General features: G+C 38.6%; 1 protein-coding gene across 8 annotated transcripts in view; it reads right to left on the bottom strand.

The window, feature by feature from the left end:
- FIGN (fidgetin, microtubule severing factor) overlaps positions 1-24,558 on the bottom strand; it is a 216,509-nt gene that overhangs the window by 147,624 nt on the left and 44,327 nt on the right. For 2 of the 8 annotated variants that reach the window (XR_013929967.1, XM_080399115.1), the window contains exon 1: positions 1,041-16,306. The exons of 4 other annotated variants lie outside the window; for them this stretch is intronic. Coding sequence is in view for 1 of the 4 variants with exons in the window: in XM_080399115.1 (XP_080255241.1) it covers positions 1,041-1,113 (73 nt within the window). In the remaining 3 variants the exon portion in view is untranslated. Of the gene's footprint in view, positions 1-1,040; positions 16,307-18,848; positions 23,196-24,558 lie in introns of those variants that run through there. 2 more of the 8 variants (XM_080399118.1, XM_080399119.1) reach the window with 2 other exon arrangements.

Genomic DNA, 24,558 nt, shown 5'->3' with positions numbered 1-24,558 from the left:
TTTAGAAAAATTATTTCTCAGAAAAAGCCTAGGAAGAATTTATAAGTCTCCTCTCTCTATTATTTTTTCCCATCCACAGTTATTCCAAAACCTGAAGTGTTTTCCCCTTTATTTAGCCTTGCATTAATAATAAAAAAATATTATTTTTTTTAATTTTACAAGCCTATAAGGCATAAAGAATCTTTTCAAAAAACACAAAGTGAATTATGATGGAGCCAATCCCCAAGCTCAAAGACGATAAAAATATAGGTAAAAAAATCTTCTCTATCTTCTCTTGCATGGCTACCCCGTGTCTTGTCAACTCAATACAGATGGGAAGAAGTAAAAAGTATCTCCAAAAAAGAGAAGGGGGAAAGGAATCATCATCATCAGAGAGAACAATTAATAAAATACTTTAAACAGAAATTACATTAGTTACTGGGGACCAATAAAGATGGAAAAACCAAGCAATCCAAATAGCATGTTGATGAATCTCAAAGCTTTTGTCTTGCAGAGCCTAGTAGAAGAATGCACTGAGAATTACCTTTTGCTTTACACTGTCCAATCATTCTGTTTGTATCCCTGTGATGAAAGGATGCACCTGATGGAATAAGTCCCAAGTGCAAGAGTCTTTAATGGACAATCTGTACACCTGAATCATGAATTACTTTACCAACAAACCAACAAGTTTCAAAGCTTTGTCTTTTTGTGGAGGCTCAGCACAAGACACTGAAGAAGCCAGCCAAGTACTGCCTGAAACAGTTATCATCCCAGCTACAATGAAAAACAAAAATAAAATCTTCCTTTGACATAAAAAGTAAAAAATAATATTATAAAGATACGTCTTGAAATACAAACCAGACATTTCACATGAAATATTTCCTGTCTATTGTTAACTTCAAATGAAGAAGATCTAGGACACCTTCTTTTTCCTCCCTTTTAAAATTCTATTAAACACATCAAATTCAAATCATGAGAAACTCATATGTATTTGAATGGGAACAGTAGCTTCGAAGCTGAGAGAAATAACTCTGAAGGAGGAAAAAAATAAGTTCCCTTACCCCAAGATGAATCTTTTAGTCTCTCTTCCTCAATTCCATCCTTCTTAAGATGAAGCTTGGAAGAAGAATCCATAGTTAGATGTATACAACAAGTTACTCCCGCTCATTAAAATATACCTTTCAGCAAAAGAGAATTCAAGGGAAGAGTGAAAATGGCTTGAGGTTGAGCTGAAAGTTAGTTTTATACCAGCCGGTCAAGAAGTCAAATCTTCTTTCTCACTTTTATCAGAACATAATCTGAGGAATGTTGTAGATCAGAGACTCAAACAAAGGAATTCTGAACCCTTGATATTCCTAAACAACTTATCTAACTGAGAAGCAGTGGGGTACACCTTTTGTAGTAACTCATACTCTTTGCCTAAGTATTTGTAAAGTGATCATTATTCAAATATGGATAACCCATTTAAACAACAAGTTCTTTGGGATCCTTAGGGTTGGATGAAAGTGTAGACTGACAGTATTTAGCTAGTATCTACAGAGAAATGTTGTGGAAGGGCTATTGGGAACTGAGGTTTAACAGGAAAAGATTTGGGACTTGGACACTGTGTTATGCCAAGTCCCACATGTGAGTCATTTAATTCTTTTCTCTGGAGAACCGATTAATCCCATTCCACTACATCAGTGGCAAGTCATAAGATACTTTATAAATGCACCAAGCTGTTCCCAGTGCTATTACCAAACAAAGTAAGAATATTTTCTTCAATGTGAAGAAACATTACATTCCTTCCTCCTACAATTGATAGCAGTATTGAAAAACTACTTAGGTGAACAGTTAGACATCACTAAAATCTTGTTACATGACATACCAGAAATCTCACTCAAATCAAGCAACACAGACACAGAGATCAGTGGGGGCAGAAAAAAAGGGAAAAGAAAAAAGGAAAAGTAGAAAAGATAAATACTTGGATAAAACACTTCTCATGAACCCTTTCTTGCTTGTCAGCAGAGCCATAAGCATGTCCAGAGAATTTTAAGCATCCCACAAGGCAGGGATGATCATTGAGGGGGAGTGTTGATCTGCTTGAGGGCAGGAAGGCTCTTGCAGAGGGACCTGGGCAGGCTGGACTGATGGGCCAAGGCCAATTGTATGATGTTCAACAAAGAAAAGTGCAGGGTCATACACTCTGGTCACAACAACCTCACACAAGAGAAGAGTGGCTGGAGAGCTGCCTGGTGGAAAGGGACTTGGGCGTGCTGGTTGACTGCTGGCTCATGGGGAAGACAATCCTGGCTTGTATTCAAAACAGTGCGGCCAGCAGGACTAGGGAAGTGATTGCCCCCCTGTACTCAGCAGTGGTGAGGCTGCACCTCAAATCCTGCGGTCAGTTTTGGGCCCCTCATGTCAAGAGGGACATCGAGGTGCTGGAGCATGTCCAGAGAAAGGCCATGAAGCTCGTAAAGGGTCTGGAGCACAAGTCTTATAAGGAGCAGCTGAGGGAACTGGGGCTGTTTAGTCTGGAGAGAAGGAGGCTCAGGGGGGACCTTATCTACCTGAAAAGAGGTTGTAGGCAGGTGGGGTCAGTCTCTTCTCCCAGATAACAAGTGGAAATGGCCTCAAGTTGCACCAGGGGAGGTTTAGATTGGCTATAAGGAAAAAAATATTCACTGAAAGGGTGGTGAGGCCTTGGAGCAGGCTGCCCAGGGGAGGTGGTAGGATCACCACCCCTGGAGGTATTTAAAAAACACATAGATGTGGCGCTTAGGGACATGGTTTAGTGATGGATATAGCAGTCCTCTGGTTAATGGCTGGACTTTATGATCTCAAAGGTCTTTTCCAACCTAAATGATTCTGCAGTTCTGTGATTAAGAGAAAGGGTATGTGAAGGAATATATGTGAAAGATATTTTGTGTCCACTGGAAGTGCTATGACACAGGCACTGAGCCTCAGAATTTCTCAGAATCTGTGATGGTAACAGATCTGCCTTTCAACAACAATTTAATTATCTTGGTCACTGCCCAAAATGTTTTCCAATCTAAGCCATGTTTTATAACAAATCTGTAGAGTTCCAGACTGCTGCAGAAAGCATTACAGAAATGCAAAACATATTACTGGCTAATGCAGTTCCTATAAGTAGCACTTGTAATAAATAATTAAAATAATAGGTACTGCTGATTTGCAGTGAAGGGAAAAAGCCCTGCTGCACCTGGCTGACAGTCCTACAGATACTGCTGAAGATAGGAACATTGTATTTTACTGCTGAGATGTACAATGCCTTCAACTGAAGACCAAACCTGACTAGAAAAGAAGTATAGCTCAGTTGTTTCTAAGAATCCATGATAATATATTGTAATCCAACAAATAATATTTAAACAAATGTTGTTCAAAAGCATTACCTTCTCTGGGAATCCATAATGCACCAAGTTGTTGTCCTTTCCTATTTATGTGGTACAGATATTGTAACAGCCCTGGTACTCGCAGCGCACTGTAAGCTCATGCCATACATGTTTTCCCCAAAGGTCTCAATAGTATGAGCTGCAGCTCTTCCACGGCAGTCCCAAAAATCACTGCTCATTTGCCAAGGCCCTGTTGACAATCTTCCACTCCAGGAATCCTTTCAAACTCTTTTGCGCTTTCTGGACAATGTTTGTTAATTATGGGGAAAAAGAGGTGTTTGATTTCCCCTGCACTGCTGTTGCAAAAACAGCGATCTTGGCCAGTTACCACACTGGGCTTCCTGAAAACAGACCAGAAAACCCAAGAGATCTGTCTCCTCTGCTCTGGGCAAATACACACACAAAACTGTTCTGTTCACAGAAAAGAATTAAGAGGTGAATTACATTTTTAATAGATTATTTTCTAATAATATAAGTGTTAAAATAGCGGGGAGTCGGGGAAGCCACTTTCTAAATTCAATAGGATAACAGTCTTTCTTTTGGACCCTGAGCTTATCCCTTCAAGTTCTAAAAACAAAACCACAGAACTGGCAAACAAATTTATCATATTATTGTTGGCATCAAAACAGAGGAACTTTTAATCTATTTCAGCTGAAATCATATGATCCAGTAGCCTGGGGGAAGGGATATTAATAGCAGGCAGGGCAAAGAGGAGAAGAGAGCCACTTTCCTCAGCCCGCAGCTAAGCAGCAGGTTCTGCATGGCCCTTCTCCAGCACCCACCCAAGCACAGGGGGCCAGCAGGGTGGAAGCCCAGCAGCAGTGGGCTTGCAGAGGTAGCGCTGAGCACCAGGGCTCAGTGGTTTCTGACAGCCCGCTCCAGCTCCGGGCTCACACCACAGCCCTCCCGATGCCAGCCGAGCCCACTTCTGATTATAGCTCATTTGAAGAGCTTTTAGGCTACTTCCACAATAGACTGTGTGCTATTGTACTCCGGATTGGAAAAGACGACAGAGACAGCACTGAGAAAAGTAAATTGGCTATAAGGAAGTCCCTATCTCCTGTGTGGTATTGATAACATATTCCTTTAATAAGGGGCAGGAGTGAAGGAAAAAACCAAAACAACCAAGGAAGATGGAGAAATGGCTTTCATCAACAGAAATGCATACATCAGCCAACAAGCTGAATAATCACAAAACGGGGAAAAAAACCCTGATCCAAGCATTAATAATTCAATTAGTAGTCATTGAAATAACATTGATTTTAATTAATCTATTTCACATCACTGTTTATATCCTATGTGCTTTCTATTACAGCTTAAAAATCATTAGTGTATGAGCCTGCTAAGTACTCATATCTTTAAAAATAACAAAAAGGAGACACAAACTTGCCAAATAAATATTTTAAAGCCTCAAACAGTCAATAAAGAAAAATGAAATCTAATTGCTTGTCACTGTGCATTACTAATATGGAATACACTAGTATGTTGCCAGCTGTATTATATACATAATTTGATTCACCGGAACTTCAGTGTATTAAAATACTGGTAAAACCTGCATCAGCCACCAAAGTATGCACTTACCAGCTTGTATTTGCACAATACAATACCTGGCACTGTTCAGCAACTGAGGCAGAACACTTCTCATTTATTCTACTGCTCTGAGCTCATCCAAAATACACAGGAACAAAAAAAAGTACATGTTTCTGTCTGAAGTAGGCCCAGTAGATCAATAGAGAATATCTATGTCCATCACAGAGCTTTGCTGGAGATGATGCAGAACAAGGCACATTTCTAAAGGAAACTCCAAGAGCCACTGCAATTCCTAAAGCTCTGTGCACCAGAGCCAGCCAGAGCTGGCGTGCAAGAACTGAGCTTCTCTGCTTTAGGATATAATTTCTCTGTTTCACATTGGGTAACGCTGACACTCCAGCCTTGGCCCTTTGGCAGGGTACTTTACCAGTGAGTCCCTACCAAGATGGATAAAAGATAAAGAAGAGAGATGCATAGGCAAATGCAGTTTGATAGAGAGCAGCACAACCAGTCTGAACTGCCTGGTATAGCAAAATGATTTTAGAAAGAGATAAAAATATGCTCCTCTTTACATTCTCTTATTGTTACCCTTTATATCATAGTGATTTAGTGAATCCACAATTATTGTTACAATTTATTTTCTTTGATTTATTTATTTTTACAATATGTTGTGGAAATTTCCAACTTTGGATGCAGTCTGATGTTCTTCTATCTAGCTGAGTAACTACAGATCAGAGAAACGACAGTCCAAGCACTGGGGTTTTAGACAAGGGGTTTTGCTTCCTATAGGTCTCTAATTAAGCTCAGTCAATTTTTATTAGTTTCCACAGGTTCAGATTTCATTGCAAGGCAATGAAAATACTTTAAATCTTTTCACTGTCAGTCATCTGTCTTTGCCCAAGAGAGCCTTTCACATCACAGCTTTTACCTTTTTCTCCAACAATGCTCATACTTGTTCTCTTAATTGATACTTGTTTACACTAATGATTTCTGCTATGTGTGAAATACTTTCATGTGTAAAATAAACTGTAAGTAGCATTTCTCCATCTCTACCCCAAACTCATTATCTAAATGCTACAGGTTACTCCACATTTCTGTACACACAAAACACAGAAGTGCTGTTTTTCTTATTTAGTAACAGTTGTAGTCACTTTAGGTGTGCTGGCAGTTCAGCAAGAGGCACAGCCTGCCACTGCACATTATCACAGGATAATAGGACAGAAGAATTTACATTCCAGATACCTTTCCAAAAAATACCATAATTGGCTTATCAACAGTACTCAACCAAGTGCAATATATAGCTCAGGCAAAACCTTATTTTATATACGTGTACCTATTTAAATATATACTTGTATAGATAGTATCTGTATCTTTTTTTCCACATCACATGCAATATTGAAATACGTTATCTTTTCCAATGGCATTACACACCTTGCACCAGCCTGCAGTATGTAGATACAATAAGCACTATCACTTAAACCACAAAAAACTTTGCATGCCACATCTGTAAACAACCTTATGCACTTCAGTTTCCACAGAAGTATGTGTGTGTTAAAGCTTTTTTACCTGAAAAAACACTAATAGCACCATGGGAATCTCAAGAAAGGCAGGCAAATTATGATCACGTTTACCATCTAATTTGCTCTCTGAGGCTTGTTCAAACACTGCAAACATTGTGCTCCTCTTCTTCATTTGTTCTGACAAGCAGGATGACAACTAATCACCATCAAGAGCTTTCCCACTCTCCAGGCCCCAGTTTTCTGTTTATCCAATTTGATGCCTTCCAGCCAAGGAAACTGTTAGCCTTCCCTGCCACCCCAGCTGAGAAAGCCAGATCTCTAAGGCCGGATTTCAACTAGAAGCCTTGTAGGGTGTGAATCCGCAGCGCTAAGCAGGAATAAAATGAGCCCTTTCTGCTGCGTGTTGTGCAATAACACCACCAGTGGGTTCTGTATAGGGTGACAAAACCAACCAAGGTTGGCAAAGAAGGTAGGAGGCTGACACGGAAAAAGGAGCCTGAGGAAAGGAGAGGCATTCTTCACCCTCTTCCTTCATTTCCCCCCAAAAACAGATCTCCAATCTACCAAAGTGTTGCCGTGCAAGTCCTGAAATGTGCAAAAATCAGACACACACACAAAAAAAGGGGATGGGGGGAAGCTTGGAGAATACTGGGAAGTTACTTCAAGAATGTCTGTCCTTTGATAGATCTTCTCTCCAAGCTATTGCACTGATTGGCCTTGATAAGGCTCAGCTACCCAACCAAAATACCTTGGCTTAATGAGTTAAGCCAGTGTCACTGTCCACATTCCCCCTCTTCACCCACAGCCTAAGCAAGACAAGACAAATTGAAATGAAAAAGGACTAAGCCATATCATTTCACATGCCCATTGGGCTAAAACAGTATGCAGTAGATACCATTCCCTAGCAGATGCATAAGCCATAAAAATTTCAGATGGGCATTTGTTATAAACCTAAAAAGGAAAGTGATGTTGAAACTTTAATATTTAATAATGTAAAAAATATGTACACACATGCAAATAAGGAGTCACTACAATTCAGCCTTGCTGAAGAGGGGTCATATGAAAACCGGGTAATGTGTTAAGCAACATATATGGCATAAACAACCACCAAAATTTTAATTGCTTTAGCTGTCTGAGAGTATGAAGGAAATAATGTCAACTGGCAGCTGGCTAACTCCAGATTCATCACTTTTAAGAGATCTTGACCTTCATGTTGACCAAACCCATACCAAAAAGTCTTTCTTTTTCTTTATAAGCATTTGAAATATGCAGCTAAGCTTTAATTGACAGAAGGTACACACGCTCTTACCATTCCTTCTGTCCCTCTGCCTGCAAACAGCAGCCCGTAACCCCAGCCAACACCACCAGTACCACCAACCAGCACCACTGCATCAGATTATATCTATACAAAATATTCACATTAGGAAGCCACCTGGCTCAAACTCTATGTTACATTTTTGAAAGGTTATTAAAATTTTCCCTGGATCTTAACAATCCTGTTGCTTACACACATAATTAAACAGGCTGCACTAGAATACATTTTGAGTCAGGTGATTGCTCATGAGATATTGTGAAAACTTATCCTAATAGAGAGTGCACAGGTGTGTGTGTGTGTGTCATTTTTTTATTGGGTTTTTTTCCCCCACCCCCAAACATTCTTCAACTGTTTTCACACCCTTTCTAACATCAGGAGGTTTTTTTTCTTTCTAAGAGTTCACTCCTTTTTTTAATGCTTACTGAAGAAAAGGTGCAGAAAAAAAGGATGACAAAATGCAAGTATCTTCAGAGCCTCATACTTAGCAAAGGGGTAAACCAGGCCGTGTATAACCCATACCATTTCTTACAAAAGTACTATTTGAAACAGAGAGTCATTTTGCAAACTAAAGACTGCAAAGGTTTCAGTAAAAGAAGACCTAATAAAATTTTTTGGAATTAGGTTGGTATACTCTCGGGAGGGACAAAGGGGGGAAAAAAGCCATTCCCCTTGCTCCTGCTGCTTCCAAGAGTACTTGCAATTTCCTTTTCTTGAAAAAGATTTAGGGGACAGGAATATCAAGGCTGTTGTCTCTGCTGTATGTTACATGAGGGCCTTCAGTTTGTTCTCTATTACAATGATAAATATCTTCATGGCAGTGAGAGGTTCCCCGACATCACTCTGACATCCATGCATCACACCAGTCTACGGACCAAAGAGGTGGATTTTACTGATTTAATGACAGATCTGGTAGCCTAATGGATTTTAGATTAGACCAGTCCACTCTCATGTCAGTATATAATCTTCATAAGTGTCTAAGCCTGAAGATGTTCAGTGATAGAGCTGAACTACTTTCTCCAAACGCTTCATATGTTATTTCTATAGGTTATGATACTTAAAATGGTCCATATCAAATTCACAGGTGTCTTTTCTTTTAGCCATTACTGCTGTTTTCTAGTGGTTGGCTCATCTGTGATTTTAATTTGTACAGATCAATTAAGCCACTATCCCCAAAGTCACAGGACACTGCAGAGCTGCGAAAGATGAGCTAATGGATTTTTTTTCATCTTGTCTGCTTCACAGCATTAACTTGGAGGAACCTAAATTCTGAGCTTTTAGATCAGATGGATGTTTGCAAAAAGAAGCCAAAGCCCAAAAGTAACTTTCTTTAACATTTAGTATCCTGTGCAACTTCAGTGATGTCAACAGCATCAAGAGGGAGGTAAATCAGTGTCTGTTTTTGGCGGCTTTCCCTTTTCTGCCAATTAGAACAATCAGGCTCTAAATTTCACATTGAGCTGAAAGAAATTAGCAGCGTTATCTGGTCAAATGTTAAAGTAAATAGCACTTGAAGCATTAATCATAATTGCAGTTTTTCAAGTTATTCATATCGCACGGCCATTGGCTTATTTTCCCATGCTTACCATGGTGAATGTATTTTGATGAACGACATCTGCTTTGTCTATGCCAAAGGAGAGAGCTGGGTCTCAGCTGTTAAAGCAGCAGGCTGCCAAAACAGCTGGGCTCACCTTTCCCAGAAAAGCCTTCTGCTGCTTCTGGGAGGCACTTGGGCACAGAGGAGCAGAGCAGGTGGGAGGACATGGTTTCAGACAGCCTTCTCCAAGTAATAGGGAGAAGAGAGCAGGGTGCAGAGACAGGTGAAAAGTATACTCAGGCTCCCAAGGAAGGAAACACATCCAAACCCTTTTCTGATTCTTAAATGGCTCATAAGGAGTACGTTTTAAAAAGTGTTATAACAACAAAAAGTCTTTTCATAAGGAAACAAGGGCTTTCTTGATGGGGAAGCAGGCTGTGCTTTAGGAAGAGTACTGTAATTATTTTCTAACTACAGCCACTATGTTTATAAATGAGCACAGACTGCAAGATTTTTCAAGTTATTTAATGCTTGCTGAAGATGACAGGATGGGTAAAATTCAATCAAAAGTGTAAGCAATATATTTTGAAATATAATAATTTCAGCTTAAAATTGCTTAAGAGAGATGCTCTTTCAATACTATAGCTGTGTAGACGATACTATGAAACATATTCTGGTCTTCCTACTCCTTCTAGCTATGCCGACCTCTCCTCAGAGCAGACTCAGTGCAGGTGTTTCCAGCAAATGCCCTTCTGTGCTACATGGGATTTGCATGCTGACTCCCTCATGAGAAGTGGAAAACCAGAGACACCATGGCAGACGCGGGAAAAGAAGCACCACTGAGCAGCCACAGACCACTGAGAGTAATTGTTTAATAGCAGTTAAACTCTGTCCACTGAAGTCAATGGGAATTTACCCACACTGACAGGACTTGGATTTTCCCTAAAGTATTATCAAATAAGCAAAGCCAACTGACTTAAAAACCCTCATGCTTCAGATGCAACACTCCTAGGTGGTGCTCGAAATCATTTTAGATTGCAGTTTCAGGTGGAAGCCTTTTAAACTTGTTTTTCCCTTTAAGGGCAGGTTTTCCTATAAAACAAGAGCGGTGTTCTCTTGCATTTGAACTTTGTGTAAAAATCTGTATTTCCAACACACCATAGTAAGTTTTTTATAGCTTGGTATGTTACCAGAAATTAAACAGCCCACACCCTTGCAGTAACTTACACACCACGAATAAGGACATGTAAGAATAGACTGAAATAGTAAGGAGTCACATGGTAAGAAGACTAGGAAATGCAAATATTTTACCTTGTCTTACTATCACCAGGTAGTTCTGAAAAGAACTACCAGCTACACAAATACAAAGCAAAGTACAAATACTAATCATTCTTATCTTTTGTATGTACTCTACATGCCTGAGTTAACTATTTAAACAAACATTAACAAGTGAGCTAAAGCAAAATGGCATCTCATGTTTTGATCTTCCAAAACGCCAATGAACATCCTACACAGTGGGCCTGTCACAAGAAGCCCCATCAAATAAAATAAGATGGATTTACTTCCTGTTCAGCTACTTGCACAGCCTGTCCCTAAAGCAAAAATAACATCCCCAAGTCTTGCTGGAGAGAAAAAAAAAGTGTATTTCTGTCTTTAAAACAGGCAATACTATAAGTCTACTCCCAAGCCTCATAGGCTGCCCATGGTGCAGTAACAGCCCGTCAAACCAAAGCACCCTGGCTGAGGGCCACCAGTGCTGCTCATGGGTACGCTACTGCGTGCACATGCTGGTCCACAGCATTGTGCACCAGCCTGGTTAGTCCAAAGCACACTTATCACAGTATCACCATTCTTCCATTTTAAGTTTAAAAGCCAACTGAACCTATATTGCACAAAAAAATCCCTCCGTAGTAGATTTTTTTCCAAGTTCAATAAGAAAGGTATTGTATCAAGTAGCAGTAGCTAGGCAGTCTTTATTGGGCTCATAAAGGATTATGATTTTGCCCTATTCTCTATATAAGTGAATTTCTTAAAATATCATTTTTAAAATGGCACTTCTTCTCATGATACTGTTTCTTTAATATATTAACTTTCCCACATCCCATACTTTTGATGGTTCGGCAATTTTCTAGTTCATTTTAAATCAGTTTTTGACAAAACAATGCCAACAGTTCAGTAAGTGTCCCAGTTGAATTTTACAATTTAGGTTTCTTTTTGAAATACCCTCTTACTGAATAGTTTTAACAACTAATAAAATTATTCAATTTCAAAGCCAAAAGAATCACATTAAGCACTAAATTCACGGGGAAGGGGTAAGACTAGTGATAGTGAATGTTGATAGTAGATTTTGTTTTTAAGACTAGAAAAGTTTTTTTAAAATCAGTAATACATTGTAATTTAAGGTTTTCATGCATACTCTACTGTATGGATTTTTAGTTCTACTTTTGATGCTTTGACATACACATATACAGATGTGTACACATACATGCATACATGTATAGAAATATATGCATGTATATACAGATACATAGACACAGACACATACATACATACATGCACTGTTAATATTCTCTGTTCTGGTTAAACAATAATGAACAAAAAATTTAGCAGAAAGTCACCACTATGAAATAAAATGTATTCTTATGTGCTAGATAAGATGCAAAACTAAGCTGAGTAGAACCCTGTTAAAGACATATAAATATTGTTTACATATACTCTGTGTGTTAACAGTGAAGTGAACTACTAATAGCATAGGTCCCGGTCTGTGATTTATGGTAATTTCATATCAGTAACACCACGATAACTAACTTCTAAATATTATGAACTCCTATAGCATTTTCACTTTGGAAAAAAGATATCGCATTATTAGAAGAGCTCTTCTAAAACTAGGGATGTGAGCAGAGCTGCAGACCAAACTGTTCCAAAAATTTACCACACTCAACATCTAGTATCTGCCCATCCATTGCAGACAACCTTTCCCACCTAAGATAGGGGTGTTTCAGCACAAAGAAACACCTCAGGTTAAAATTTCCTTTACTTCAGCTGTGGTACTTTTCTTCAACTTCCAATTGAGAGAAATAACTAATGGTTGAAGGCAGGACCTCCCTAGATGGCTCCAACTTGATCCACAAGAGGCAACTGGACTTTTGCAAGTTAAAAAGTTGCATTTTAAAATCAAGCTTCATAAACCTTGCAACTATTGTGCTTCAATTCTAATATGGACAAAGAATGTTTAAACTCTCCATAGCTGTAACATTTAACATAAATACATCTTCTCTACAGTCCAAGTGAGATTTTCTTCCTTTAAACATGGGCTAAGTACTTTTTTCTTACATATTAGTATTAGAGCAAGGTCAGCTCCAGAACCCCTAGAAGAGGGCATCACAAAAAGCCACCTAAAAATGACACCAAGAGAAGTGCCTGTTACACAAAGTTTGAGAGGGGAAGGCAGTTATGTTTAAGTTTGACTCAGTCTCTTCCATTGCTAGTATTTGGTGGATGGAAATAATAGCTACAGAGTTTTTGTTATTCCACTACCATTTGTAAGATGGTTTGGTTGTACAAACTACACTAATATATGAATACATATTTTCATAAATTATATGAATCACAGAATCTGAAGTTTATTTTATGAACAGGAATGTTTTTCACTTTACTCTAATTCCCATTGCCCCAAAGTCAACTATATTAGTAATTTCATCTCAGTAACTGTCCTGGTAAACATACAGTTACCATTTCTATTTCTTCTAAAAAGCATAAAATGCCTGCTACATAATAACAAAAATATTTCCAATTTCTGTCATCATTTGAAACAATTGGTACAAGAGAGAGAAAATTCAAGAACTAAAACTAATCCTGTGAGGAGCCTGCCTTAGCAGGGCACATTTCAGAACTGCGTGCCTTTGCACTTGGTTGTACAAACATTAACTATCAAGGTCATCACAGACTTATGTGGTGGTTTAGGTTTTCTTTTTGCATTTCTATTAACCTCAGAAATAAAAGCATTCTTCCAAAAAGTAATATTCTAAAATTCTAGAATAGCTTAGAACTATACTGAAGAGCTGCCTAGACTCAATATCTTCAACAGTCTTCTCTCTCTTAATTTTCTGAGGTTCCAAGAATCAACCGCTACAAGTACTGCGTTGCGAGATGAAGCTGCTGTCCCTCCATAAGTAGTATGTCCCTCCATTATGACATACACTTTCTAAAGCATTAGTATCTTCTTTGGGAAACCCACAGACTTTTCCTATTCACTAGTGTATTTGCGAAGAAATTAAAGGTAATTGTCAGTCCATAAATGGGAGCCTTAGGGGAAAATAAAAAATAATCTCAGCCTGTTTACAGTGAAGTAGGTTTGGAGGAGTGACTCACATGGGCAACCTTGATATAGAACACTTTTTTCTCACTATTTATTAGTGATGGATGTCCCATTCCACACCCCTTTCCTTGCTGGGCCAAGAGAATTCTGGCCATTTGTGCACCATGTAAAGCCTTCCAATTCACTTCAGGCTGGTAAGGAAAATGGGTATCAGAAGAATTGTGATTAGGGGTAGAGGGGAGATCTTTTGAGAAAAACCTGCTAAAAAACATCTCCAAAGTAATTTGTATTAAATCTATCATGTGTACTTAAGATTTGTAACTAAAACAAAAAAAAATATACTAGAAAGATTCTCTAGTGTTACAACTGCTAATTTAATTAATATTTGAAAATTTGAAGATGATTTCTGCAAATCTCTGAGGGATTTTGATTAACAATGTATCAGCACAACATAACCTCAGTACTCCGGATCCACTTTAACACTTTGTTTCCAGAACAGCTGAAGAAAGATCTTATACCTAGTCACACAAGCATTGATGTTGGGACCATACTAAGTAACAGCAGGATTACACAGAATAACATTCAACATGCCTGGACCTACCTAGACCCAGGCATCCTTCATGCCCACATTTTGCCAGATAATTCTGACTAAAGGTCTACAGAATCAGTGACAGATGGGTGATCTAATTACAGCAAAGACCTTTCAGTGAAGCTAAGCCAGCAAAATAACTTTTGCTGCTACTGTGGTGGGCTACCATTACAGAAAGACAGAAACTATTAGAAACTTTCCCTTGCATGCCAAGATTGCCACTGGACTACTGACACAATGGTAATGGGTTTACAAGAGATGACATGACTACAGACAAACGGTGATAACACAGGATTCACCTTTGTCCTGTCCTTCCTTGTGTATTTGTATGTTCCTTCAAACAGATTATCTGCAGGAGTACTGAGGAGCACTCATGTTGGAGAAAGATACAGAATAAAGTGGAGATCTCATGTGCATGTCAGCACTGGGACAAGCTCTGTTCAACTTCATCAGTGACCTGGATGAAGGGGCCGAGTGCACCCTCAGCAAGTTTGCTGCTGATACAGAGCTGGGAGGAGCGGCTGACGCACCAGGAGGCTGTGCTGCCATTCAGCCAGACCTGGGCAGGCTGGAGAGCTGGGCAGAGAGGAACCTAATGACGTTCAGCAAAGGCAAGTGTAGGGTCCTGCACCCAGGGAGGAACAACCCCACGCACCAGTCCAGGCTGGGGGCTGACCTGCTGGGAGGCAGCTCTGCGGAGACAAACCTGGGACTGCTGGGGACAGCAAGTTGCCCATGAGCCAGCAGTGTGCCCTGTGGCCAAGGAGGCCAGTGGGATCTTGGAGTGTGTCGGGATGAGCGTGGCCAGCAGGTCAAGGGAGAGGATCCTGTCCCTCTGCGCTGCCCTGATGAGGCCACATCTGGAGCACTGTGCCCAGTTCTGGGCTCCCCAGTTCAAGAGAGACAGGTAACTACTGGAAAGGGTCCAGCTGAGGATGATGAGGGGACTGGAGCATCTGCCTTGTGAGGAAAGGCTGAGGGAGCTGAGCCTGTTTAGCCTGGAGAAGAGAAGACTGAGAGGGGATCTTATGAATGCATCTAAATATCTTCAGGGCGGGTGTCAAGAGGATGGGGCCAGACTCCTTTCAGTGGTGCCCATTAACAGGACAAGGGGCAATGGGCACAAACTGCAACACAAGAAGTTCCATCTGAATATGAGGAAGAACTTCTTTACTTTGAGAGTGACAGAGCACTGGAACAGGCTGCCCAGAGAGGCTGTGGAGTCTCCTGCTCTGGAAACATGCAAAACCCACTTGGACATGATCCAGTGCAGCCTGCCCTAGGTGAACCTGCTTTAGCAGTGGGTTGGACTAGATGATCTCCAGAGGTCCTTCCCAACCACAACCATTCTGTGATGAAGTCTCACTGCACACTTTATCATACAGGAGTGAGGGGGAGATAAGTAAAACACCCCTCAAAAATAAACAGAGCAAATACGCTGCCCAACAATATTTTTGCTTCCCAAAATAGTGAATAAAAGAGTGAAATTCTGTATCTGCAGGAAAAAGGTGCCAGCAAAAGAGAAAGGCAGTCAAGTGCTTTAAATAACAACTGTCTCTGAAGCACAGGATGCACATATCAGCTTTCAATAAATTCAGTTGAAGGTGGCTATCAAGTTATTCCAGAATTTAAAGAATGCTGTTCTCTACACTCATGTGATGAAGGAAAACAAGTGACATAACTGTTCAAATTGAAACCAGAGAGAAGTGGATTTAGAATTGATCTTGGATTGAAACACACAACCATGTAGTTTAGTGGACATCAGTGAAGGCGAGAATTGTCTGATGGAAAGGATGAATACTTACGGAAGCCAATAGCTTTTCAACATTAGAAAGAATTTAAATGACAAGAAATGTCACAAGAAGTACTGGCCAGAACAGTGTACAGATTTCAAGCTGGAATTTAACAAAAACACCTCTTGGAGTTGTACCTGTTTGACAAATATCATGTGGAAATACACACGTACAGGGAAAAAAAGGCAACAATTGCATCATTTGGTAGGCAATGAGGAAGAACCCACAAAGCCTGTATGGTAGGGGCAAAGAAATTACAGTAGTGCCACTAGCAAAGAAGAATTATTCACAGAAGCACTGAGCACCTTTGTGAAAGAATAACGGGGGGTGGGGGGGTGGTACTTTCTTCAATCAGACAACTTTGATGACATAAAATATACAAAGATTTTTACTTGGGTAACACCATTTTGGAGTGTGGTAAAAAGCAATAAAGCATGGCCAGAAAGTTCTGACCAAGAACCAGAACTTTTGAAGGCTAAAGCTAAGCAAACATGTACATTCTAGAAAGTGGAAGCAACAAATCTAGGTAAGAAGTTAACTGAAAAAGCTGATTTCATCTCTAGGCTGGCTCTACTAGATAAACAAAATGTATAATGATGCTTTGGAATGAGCTTTGGAATGAGGAACATGTGTAAAGAGCTCTACTTCTAAACCAGTTGCTGATTTACACCCGAGCAAAGTGTTTCTAATGAAAATCTTCAACAAGTCAATCAATGTTTCATCTCTTTGTTAGCATTTGCATCAGAAATCCTTTATATTTTCTACAGGTATGTGAGGAAGAAAATCACTGGCATAATGATCCTACAATGGTGTAATTTAAACAAAAACATCCTTAGCACTAATAAAGCTTAAAAGTATCCAATGAATAAATCTTTAAGACATTTTGGTATTGAAAGGAACACAACACAGACTAAAATGGGTCTTAAGCTCTCTCTGCCCTTTGCTAAAAATGCTCAGAAACTTTCTTCCTTCCCAGGTAGATAAAGTGTTTTTTTCCTTTTCCAGCAATCAGCAGAAGATCTGCAAGCTGAGGTCAAAGCTCAAAAAGCTTCAGCAGCTGTAGACTCTCTAGAACACTGGACAAACATTAATTGCTAAAGCTTTTGTCCAGAATGAAACAAACTCACTGGAGTACCCACTCTCTATATCACAAAGAAGTAAACTTTCAGTGCAATGTGGGACTATGATTAAATGTATAGAAATTTCTAAGATATTTCAGAATGTATATTTCATATATATGAAAATTATTCAGGGGCTGAAAAATATCTAAGATAAGGGCTAGAAATACCCTGAACTGGCCTATAATGAAAGGCCAGAAATGGAATCTTCAGAGTTGTTCCATATGCCAAAAACCACAATGAATAGGTCAACACAGGCAGTGCAAAATATTGACACTGCAGCTCTAAGTAGGATAGATTTGTTTACGTTGCTTGAAAAAAAAATACACTTCTTTTAGATTAATATTCTCATTTTGCTGAGACAGCAGCTCCTAACGAAATGACATCTAAGCTGGTGACAGTGTATATGCAGTATTTGTACTAGATAAAGCACAGCTGACAGTAATATCTGATAAAGGACAATCTATTAAACAAAAGTTTAAGTTATTCTAAGTAATGGAATGATCTAATAATGTTATCCTCAAGTCTAATGGAATTAATGGACAATAATAATGCAGATACTGAAAAATGTGCCTAGTCAGATTCCAATCCATGTGAAACACAGCAGTATCACTAGTTTCTTTAATCATTGTGGGCAAGTTTTGGTAATTTTTGAAGTGCTACCAAAGAACATACATAGAAAGAAATTAATAGATAATGTATATATGGTATTAGTAACACTTGGGGTTCCTTCCCATTGCCACTGCAATGTGTGTTATCTGAACATTATTGTTAGTTGCAAGCCTTAAAGGATGCAAGTGATTATGGGATTGCTGGGTACTATAACATGGGAGGAATGGGGCACTATTTCAGTTTCAGAAAGGAAGAAGATAAGAGGCATCAAATTTACCTTTATGCCTAAAAGAACCTTGGACAAGTAACAATAATGCAATATTTAGAGAATCTAACATCAGAACACAATTCAGTCAGACAAAATGGTCTTTCTGGCTTTGACTAATAGCGGATTAAACTTCTTAAGTCTAAGTAACAGTGCAAACCAGCTCAAAATCTAACTGGATTGAGTAATAAAATTCACTATTAGGTTGGTTGCATATAAATTGGTATTGTGTTGAATGCTAACTTGCTTTTTCAGCCATACCATTACAGAATCTTGGAAAGAAATGGCATTGTGGACTAAAGGGCGAAGTTTCTAAGTCCCATAACAAAAGAATCAGACAGAGCATCATAAAGCTCTTCCACTTCCACAAGAACCTGTCCAATAGAGTATTTTTTTGCAGCACCCTAAGAAACTGAGTGATCAGTAACGAACTAATTTCCCAAACTGCTGGGCACTCTTCAGCCATGGTCAAGGATGTGCCGTTGGACTCCATCTTCTGTCAGGGAAAGAACACTCCTAAAATCATAATTTCACTAATTCAGAAATAAAACGCAGGGTTTATTACTTGAGAGCCTGGCAGCTGAACAGCAATATGTGAGATCTACCCTGTGAACAGTATGTACTGTAGGCAGAATTGTTAGGATGAAGGAAGACTAAAGATGAAGCCAAGACTCCTGGTGAGATCTATCAGATGCTTATTAGCACAAGATATTTCAAAAGCTACATGACAGAAGGGATAAAACAACAGAAAATAATCTCGGATAGTGTACCTTCAAGGAGGAGACACAGAAATATCAGTGCTATGTGTGAATATAAGCTAAACATTTGTAAATGCAGTTCTGCAGAACAACTGATTTAAAAAGAAGACAAAAGTACTGACCTACTTCACGGTTCTTCGTGTTCTGACTACCTCATACAAGCTTTAAGGCTAACAGTTCATCTTCATCCTCATTCATTCAAAATCATCATCCAACTTTCTACTGAAGGCCTCCCTTTCTCCTCATCTGCCAAGAAACCTGAAAAGAGGTTATTAATGTAATGCAATGTGGAAAAGCAGTTGAATGAAACAGTGTCACGACACTTCAAGTATGGTGGAAACTTCTTCCAAGAATCTCTGTATCAAGTCACCTTTGATGTTTATAGTAGGCTTGCAGCTCCATCCCCCCAGTTAGCAAACTTCTGTGCATATCTACTGAAGAGAAAAGAAAGAAAAGTATCTTTGCCTTGGGATAAATGAAAAGGGATTTCAATTATGTCTGTTCTTGACAATGTCTAGTATGAGAGGAGCTTGCTGAAGATCAGCTTCCTGGCAAGATACAAGGGAAGAGAGACCTTTGAGCATAACTATAATTTTGTTAAGATGTTAATTAACATCTATATTGATCCACAGAGGAAAGTATACAATAGAAAATTGGCATATACTATGTCTGGTGCTGGAAAGTCATTCATAAGAGTACTCAGGCTCCACAGGAAACACGGTGTTATCCCTGACACAGTAAAGGGCCCTAAAACTAAATAAGATATGTGGCCATCACAGTACTCTGTTCACTTGAAAGACGAGGTAGGGAACTATGATTCTATTCTAACTCAATGGCATAAAGCAGAGAGTAGATAAAAAATGGGACATGAATGACATGTTTATAAAGACTTTAAAGGAGAAATAACTTAAGCAAAATCCTTTAAGGGAATATTCAATAGAAGCAATATGCCAACAACTTTGTCTAAAATCTCCTGCACAAAACTGCCGTAATCAGACATATTTGTCTTTTAAGCTCTCTCTCTTTTTTTTTTTTTTTTACATCATTTATCGCTGCAAATATTGATGCATTTCAGTAATGCACTATAAACTATTTTAATCTCTGCTGAAGGTTATATGGTAAGTACTTTTTCTTAAAACAAAACAAAATACAACCCCTCTCAATATTTAAATGAAAAGATGGTAAATTTCTATGCGTCACACGGCAACAGACTTCTGCACGAATGTAAAGATTTTTCTCAGCTTTTAAACTAGCTAATCTTCAAATAACTACTAACCCCAAATATAATGCATAGAATTTACATAATTTGCTGTTCTTTGAATAGCTGGAAAAGGCAGGAGTTTTTAGAGTAATTTTGTTAGGGGATGGTCTTAAATAACCATGACTATATACAGTCAAGAATCAAAGTGTATGGTAGAAACTGCAAGGTCCAAATTGTTAATCCAACAAATGGTTGACCAGGAAATGCAGCAAGTATTTACAGTGTTGATTAGGGCAAGAGAATTGAGAACATTCTAAAACACATGGAGCCCAACAATGCAATATACCCAACCAATATTTATTGCTGCCTCTGTAGAAGCAATTTCCATTTTGATGCGTTCTCTCACACATGATGTTCTGAAATAGTTAAGTAACATGAAAAATACATGTTCAAGATTGTATCTGTCACAGTGGAAAATACAGCATTTATGCAGCATTACATAATAAAGCCACTGGTTTATGGACCCAAGGTCCTCTTGGAACCACCACAAATCTACATATTGTCATACGGTGATAGATATTTATATTTGCATGTGTGAATTAAAAAGAACCCACGTTAATAACCAAAACAAACAAAACAGTTATTGAGTCTAAAGGGCAGAGGAAATTTAACAGTGTCATTTGGCTGTGGTAAAGGTCAATATCGGTTCACAAAATCTGTCTAGAAGGCCACCTATCTAAGCCAACATTTTATAAAGATGTTGAGGAGTCTGTTAAAACCACCTAATTCCAGGGGGGATGCCAACACTAAGGGTAGACCTGCATTTGTTCTGTACTTGAAAGACAGCAGAACTGCAGGGAGGGAAGCAACTGCTGACAGTTCTTTGCACACTTATTTTAGAAACTAGAAATGAATTAACTCCACCAAACTGTTTATCTGGCCAGTCTGTCTAGCAAGTAATTTCTAAAATTCTTTCATGCTAACGTACATGAACTTATTAACACCGATTTTTGCCAAATAAAATATCATTTTTGTGGAGATAATCAATGCTAAGCATGGAACTCCATAAATCTAGGGAACTCAACAGATTTAGGGAAGAGATTATATGACATGGCATCTGCAACAACAGATGACCAGACTGGTGGTCTTAGTGGTCTCTTCCACTCTTGTTTTCCAAAACTACTACATATAAATTAGATACCAGGTTTCACTAGTAGCTTAATCCAGTTTTGCACATGAATATTCAGAGTTGAAACATGAATACTTCCTCTTACTACATCATCCAGACTATGTAATGCTTATTTCAGCTTATGGATAAGTCCTGCACGCTGACACAGCCATCCCCCTCTCTCTTACGCTCTAATCTAATGGTACAATTGGTCCAATGAAGGATTAGACATTGAAATTTCTGATGTTCAGAAGTTTAAGTAGAGTTCTCCTACCCTTAAGTATCAAAGAATGCAAAAAATAGACCATCCCTGCATGTTTTAGCCGTAAGCATTATGTATCTTCTACCACATATAAAAATCAGCATGCAGGGATATTGCTACAAAAAGTTGTATCTAATCCAATGTTCTGATATCTCTAAGTAAATTTGTAGACATTTCACATTAAAAAATAGAAATGGACACATAGCTATCCACATCTGTATATATTGCCATGTAATTTTGGAACACTACATTTGATAAATGCAGTATATAAAAAAATGGAAGCAAAGCCCCCATAATTTACTAATAGTATGCACTGTTTTAGAACACTTTATAAAATCTTGATTTAACCTACCTGACATCCCTATAGAGCTGAAAAGTATAGACTAACTTTCAACACGCAGAAAGTGAAATAAACAACAAAAAACCAACAAAGCAGCACAAAATCCCAGGCCTCCCATTTTATAATAGTGAACTCTAACCCACTGAAAAGCTACTAGTCTCATTTTGGGATGTTACCTCTTGATCTTCTTGACCACTTTTTCATGGAAATCTCTCCATACCCCCACCCCAAGAGAAAACCAATATATTCAATCTGATGAAGCCACCTGTGCTTTTTAATAGCCTTGCTTGACACAGAATAGGTCTTGTAATAGATGAGATACATAAATGGAAAACCATTCAACATTTGAGAAAGGTGATGAAATTCACTAGCCTTGTGTCAATTTTTAATTCCTGTGTTTGTTTTCTGAGGTTTTTTTAAAGGCCATTCATGAAATATTAGAGATGCCTGTCTTATATTAATGTTATGTCCTCTGACATCCACTCAGTGAAAGACAAAAAGATGGCATTAAGTTTTAGTAGCAAAGTGAAATGTTGCATGGTGCAAGGTGACCCAGTCTCATTTTACAGATTACCAAAATATAATCAAATAAAACCTATGATCTTTACACTGGCAAAAACAGCGTGGCAAGAGGAAAAATATAATTTTAAAACTTAAAAGATCAATTGAAATGAAACCTATATATTTGTAACATATAAGTCAGTCCTTTGCAGTGATTCAGTCCTTGTAAGAGCACCCGTATTGACAGCAAATTTTAGTACAGGCACGTTCAGCTTTCCCTACAATTTTGTCCCGCCACTATATCCAACCCAGAAGAAATGCCCCAAACTCAATTAAGCTGTTTGATTACAATAAAAATAGTCCTTGCTCTTCATCTTAGTCCTAGTATCTAGTGGCTGATAACCCATAGTTCACAGGTCTGACAATTGTCTGACTGCATTAATCCACACCTGAGGGGGGGGGGGGGGGGGGGGGGGGAAGAAAATAAAACTCATACCAGTCTGATGTGTGTGCAATTAAATTATACCAAGATAAACTGCCCTGGGTTAAGATTACAAGAAGAAAACTTAGGAAACACAGATTTTGTAAAACAGATCTAAACTTAATTGATACAATTCTCATTCAGCTTGTTTTTGATTGTTACTGTGATTTTCATACAGCTTTCTCTAATGGGCTTTCTGATGGGTACTGACAAACTTGAGATATTTTCATGATGAACTTTGGATGTAATCCAGTATGGCAATTCCTCCATTTCTAAACCCTCACATTTAGTCCTTCAAATCCATTCACTGAGAGCTGCCTCACCTGCCACTCTGATTTCAATGCCTCCCAGACCCTCATCAGCTCACCTCATCTATCCACTGTCACACAAACTTGGGCTCGATTTGTTGAAATGGAGGAAACTTCTACTGGGGTCGAACGATGTAATTTGGGGCTGAAACTAAGTGAAGCTTGCTGGTTTGGATAGATCGTTAGGTGAAATTCTGTCAAACAAATCCTGAAAAAAAAAAAAAACAAAAACCAAAACAAAACTAAGAATTCATGCTTGTATTTTGTACGGAATGACTCCTTTCAAAATAATTTCTAAATGTTTTAAATTAGTCACAGCGGGCACGGAAAACTGCAAGCAAGATTAAATTAAAAACATCTTTTTTTTTTATTTTTAATTTTTAAATGTCCTTTGTGAAAGAAGATAAGGCAACAGCTAAACATCCCACAGAGTTACTCCCTTACTTACATATTTATTGTTTACACAGTTATTCCCTTGCAGTGAAATTCTCCTTTAGCACAGAGGTTTACATTATTACCAGGACAGACACTGAATCTAGAAGGGTTAAGTTCCTTCTTCATCTGTATTTGCAAAAAGAAACCCAAGAAAACAAAACCCTTTGAAAGCAATGACATTAAAAAAAATAATAAAGCTTTCTTTTGAAAAAATCAAAACTGCCAAATAAATGTATCAAAATGTAATGAATGTTTGTTATTTTGTTTTAAAAACGCAAGCTCTGTACCAACTGCAGCAACGCTTGCCCTTGCTGCTGCAACCCAATCTTTAGATCTCATGAAATGATGGCACAGTACAGAACTCAAGTATTACAGCAGTGCTGGGAAACGCGTTCAGGACTGTAAGATGTTTGCAGCATCATTGTTTTAATTCTGGAATTTTACTCAACAGAACCAGTCAAATTAAGGCAGTACAAAATTGAAAAATTTAGTTTTGCCCTGTATTTACAGATGTATAAAAGAAGAAAGGATGAAATGCCAAACGCACTTTTACTGCACAACATTATGTAGACAATACGGGGCAACATACTTTGTGTAGACAATGTAGCCCATGTGACTGATTCATGGGCTGATTCTGATCTGGGTACATCAGAAGAGCCCTGTAACCCAGTATTTCACTCCAGCGCCCCCCCAGAAGGCATCAGCTAGCAATGGCCTGCCCCAGGCAATGGTTGACAGTCCTTACTCTAATGTAGTAATGGCTAAAGAGCTGGCAGCATTGAAATGGATGTTCTTCATTTACCAGACGTAAGGCACAGGGAGAGAGAGCTAGTGAGGGGGTGCATGATGGAAGCTGCAGAGTTAAAACACACACAAACACCCATAACTTAAAAAATGTACTATTAATACATTGGGAGACCTCACTGAATGCAGTTTCCTACCCAGTCTGCCCAGATTCGTGCCACTAAACACAAGACTTAAAAGCCTGGAAAAAAAAATAATCCAACCATGTGGAAGTAAAAAAAAAACAAAACCCTCGGTATAATAAAACGACAATAAAAATCCCTTACCAATTATTGTACTACATTCTCAAAATAGGAATAGTGTCTCTTATGCCCTAATTTTATCACTTCCTT

This window comes from Falco punctatus (assembly GCF_963210335.1).
Source record: "Falco punctatus genome assembly, chromosome: 8".
NCBI classification, from domain to species: domain Eukaryota; kingdom Metazoa; phylum Chordata; class Aves; order Falconiformes; family Falconidae; genus Falco; species Falco punctatus.
This window is presented reverse-complemented; position numbering and strand designations above follow the sequence as displayed.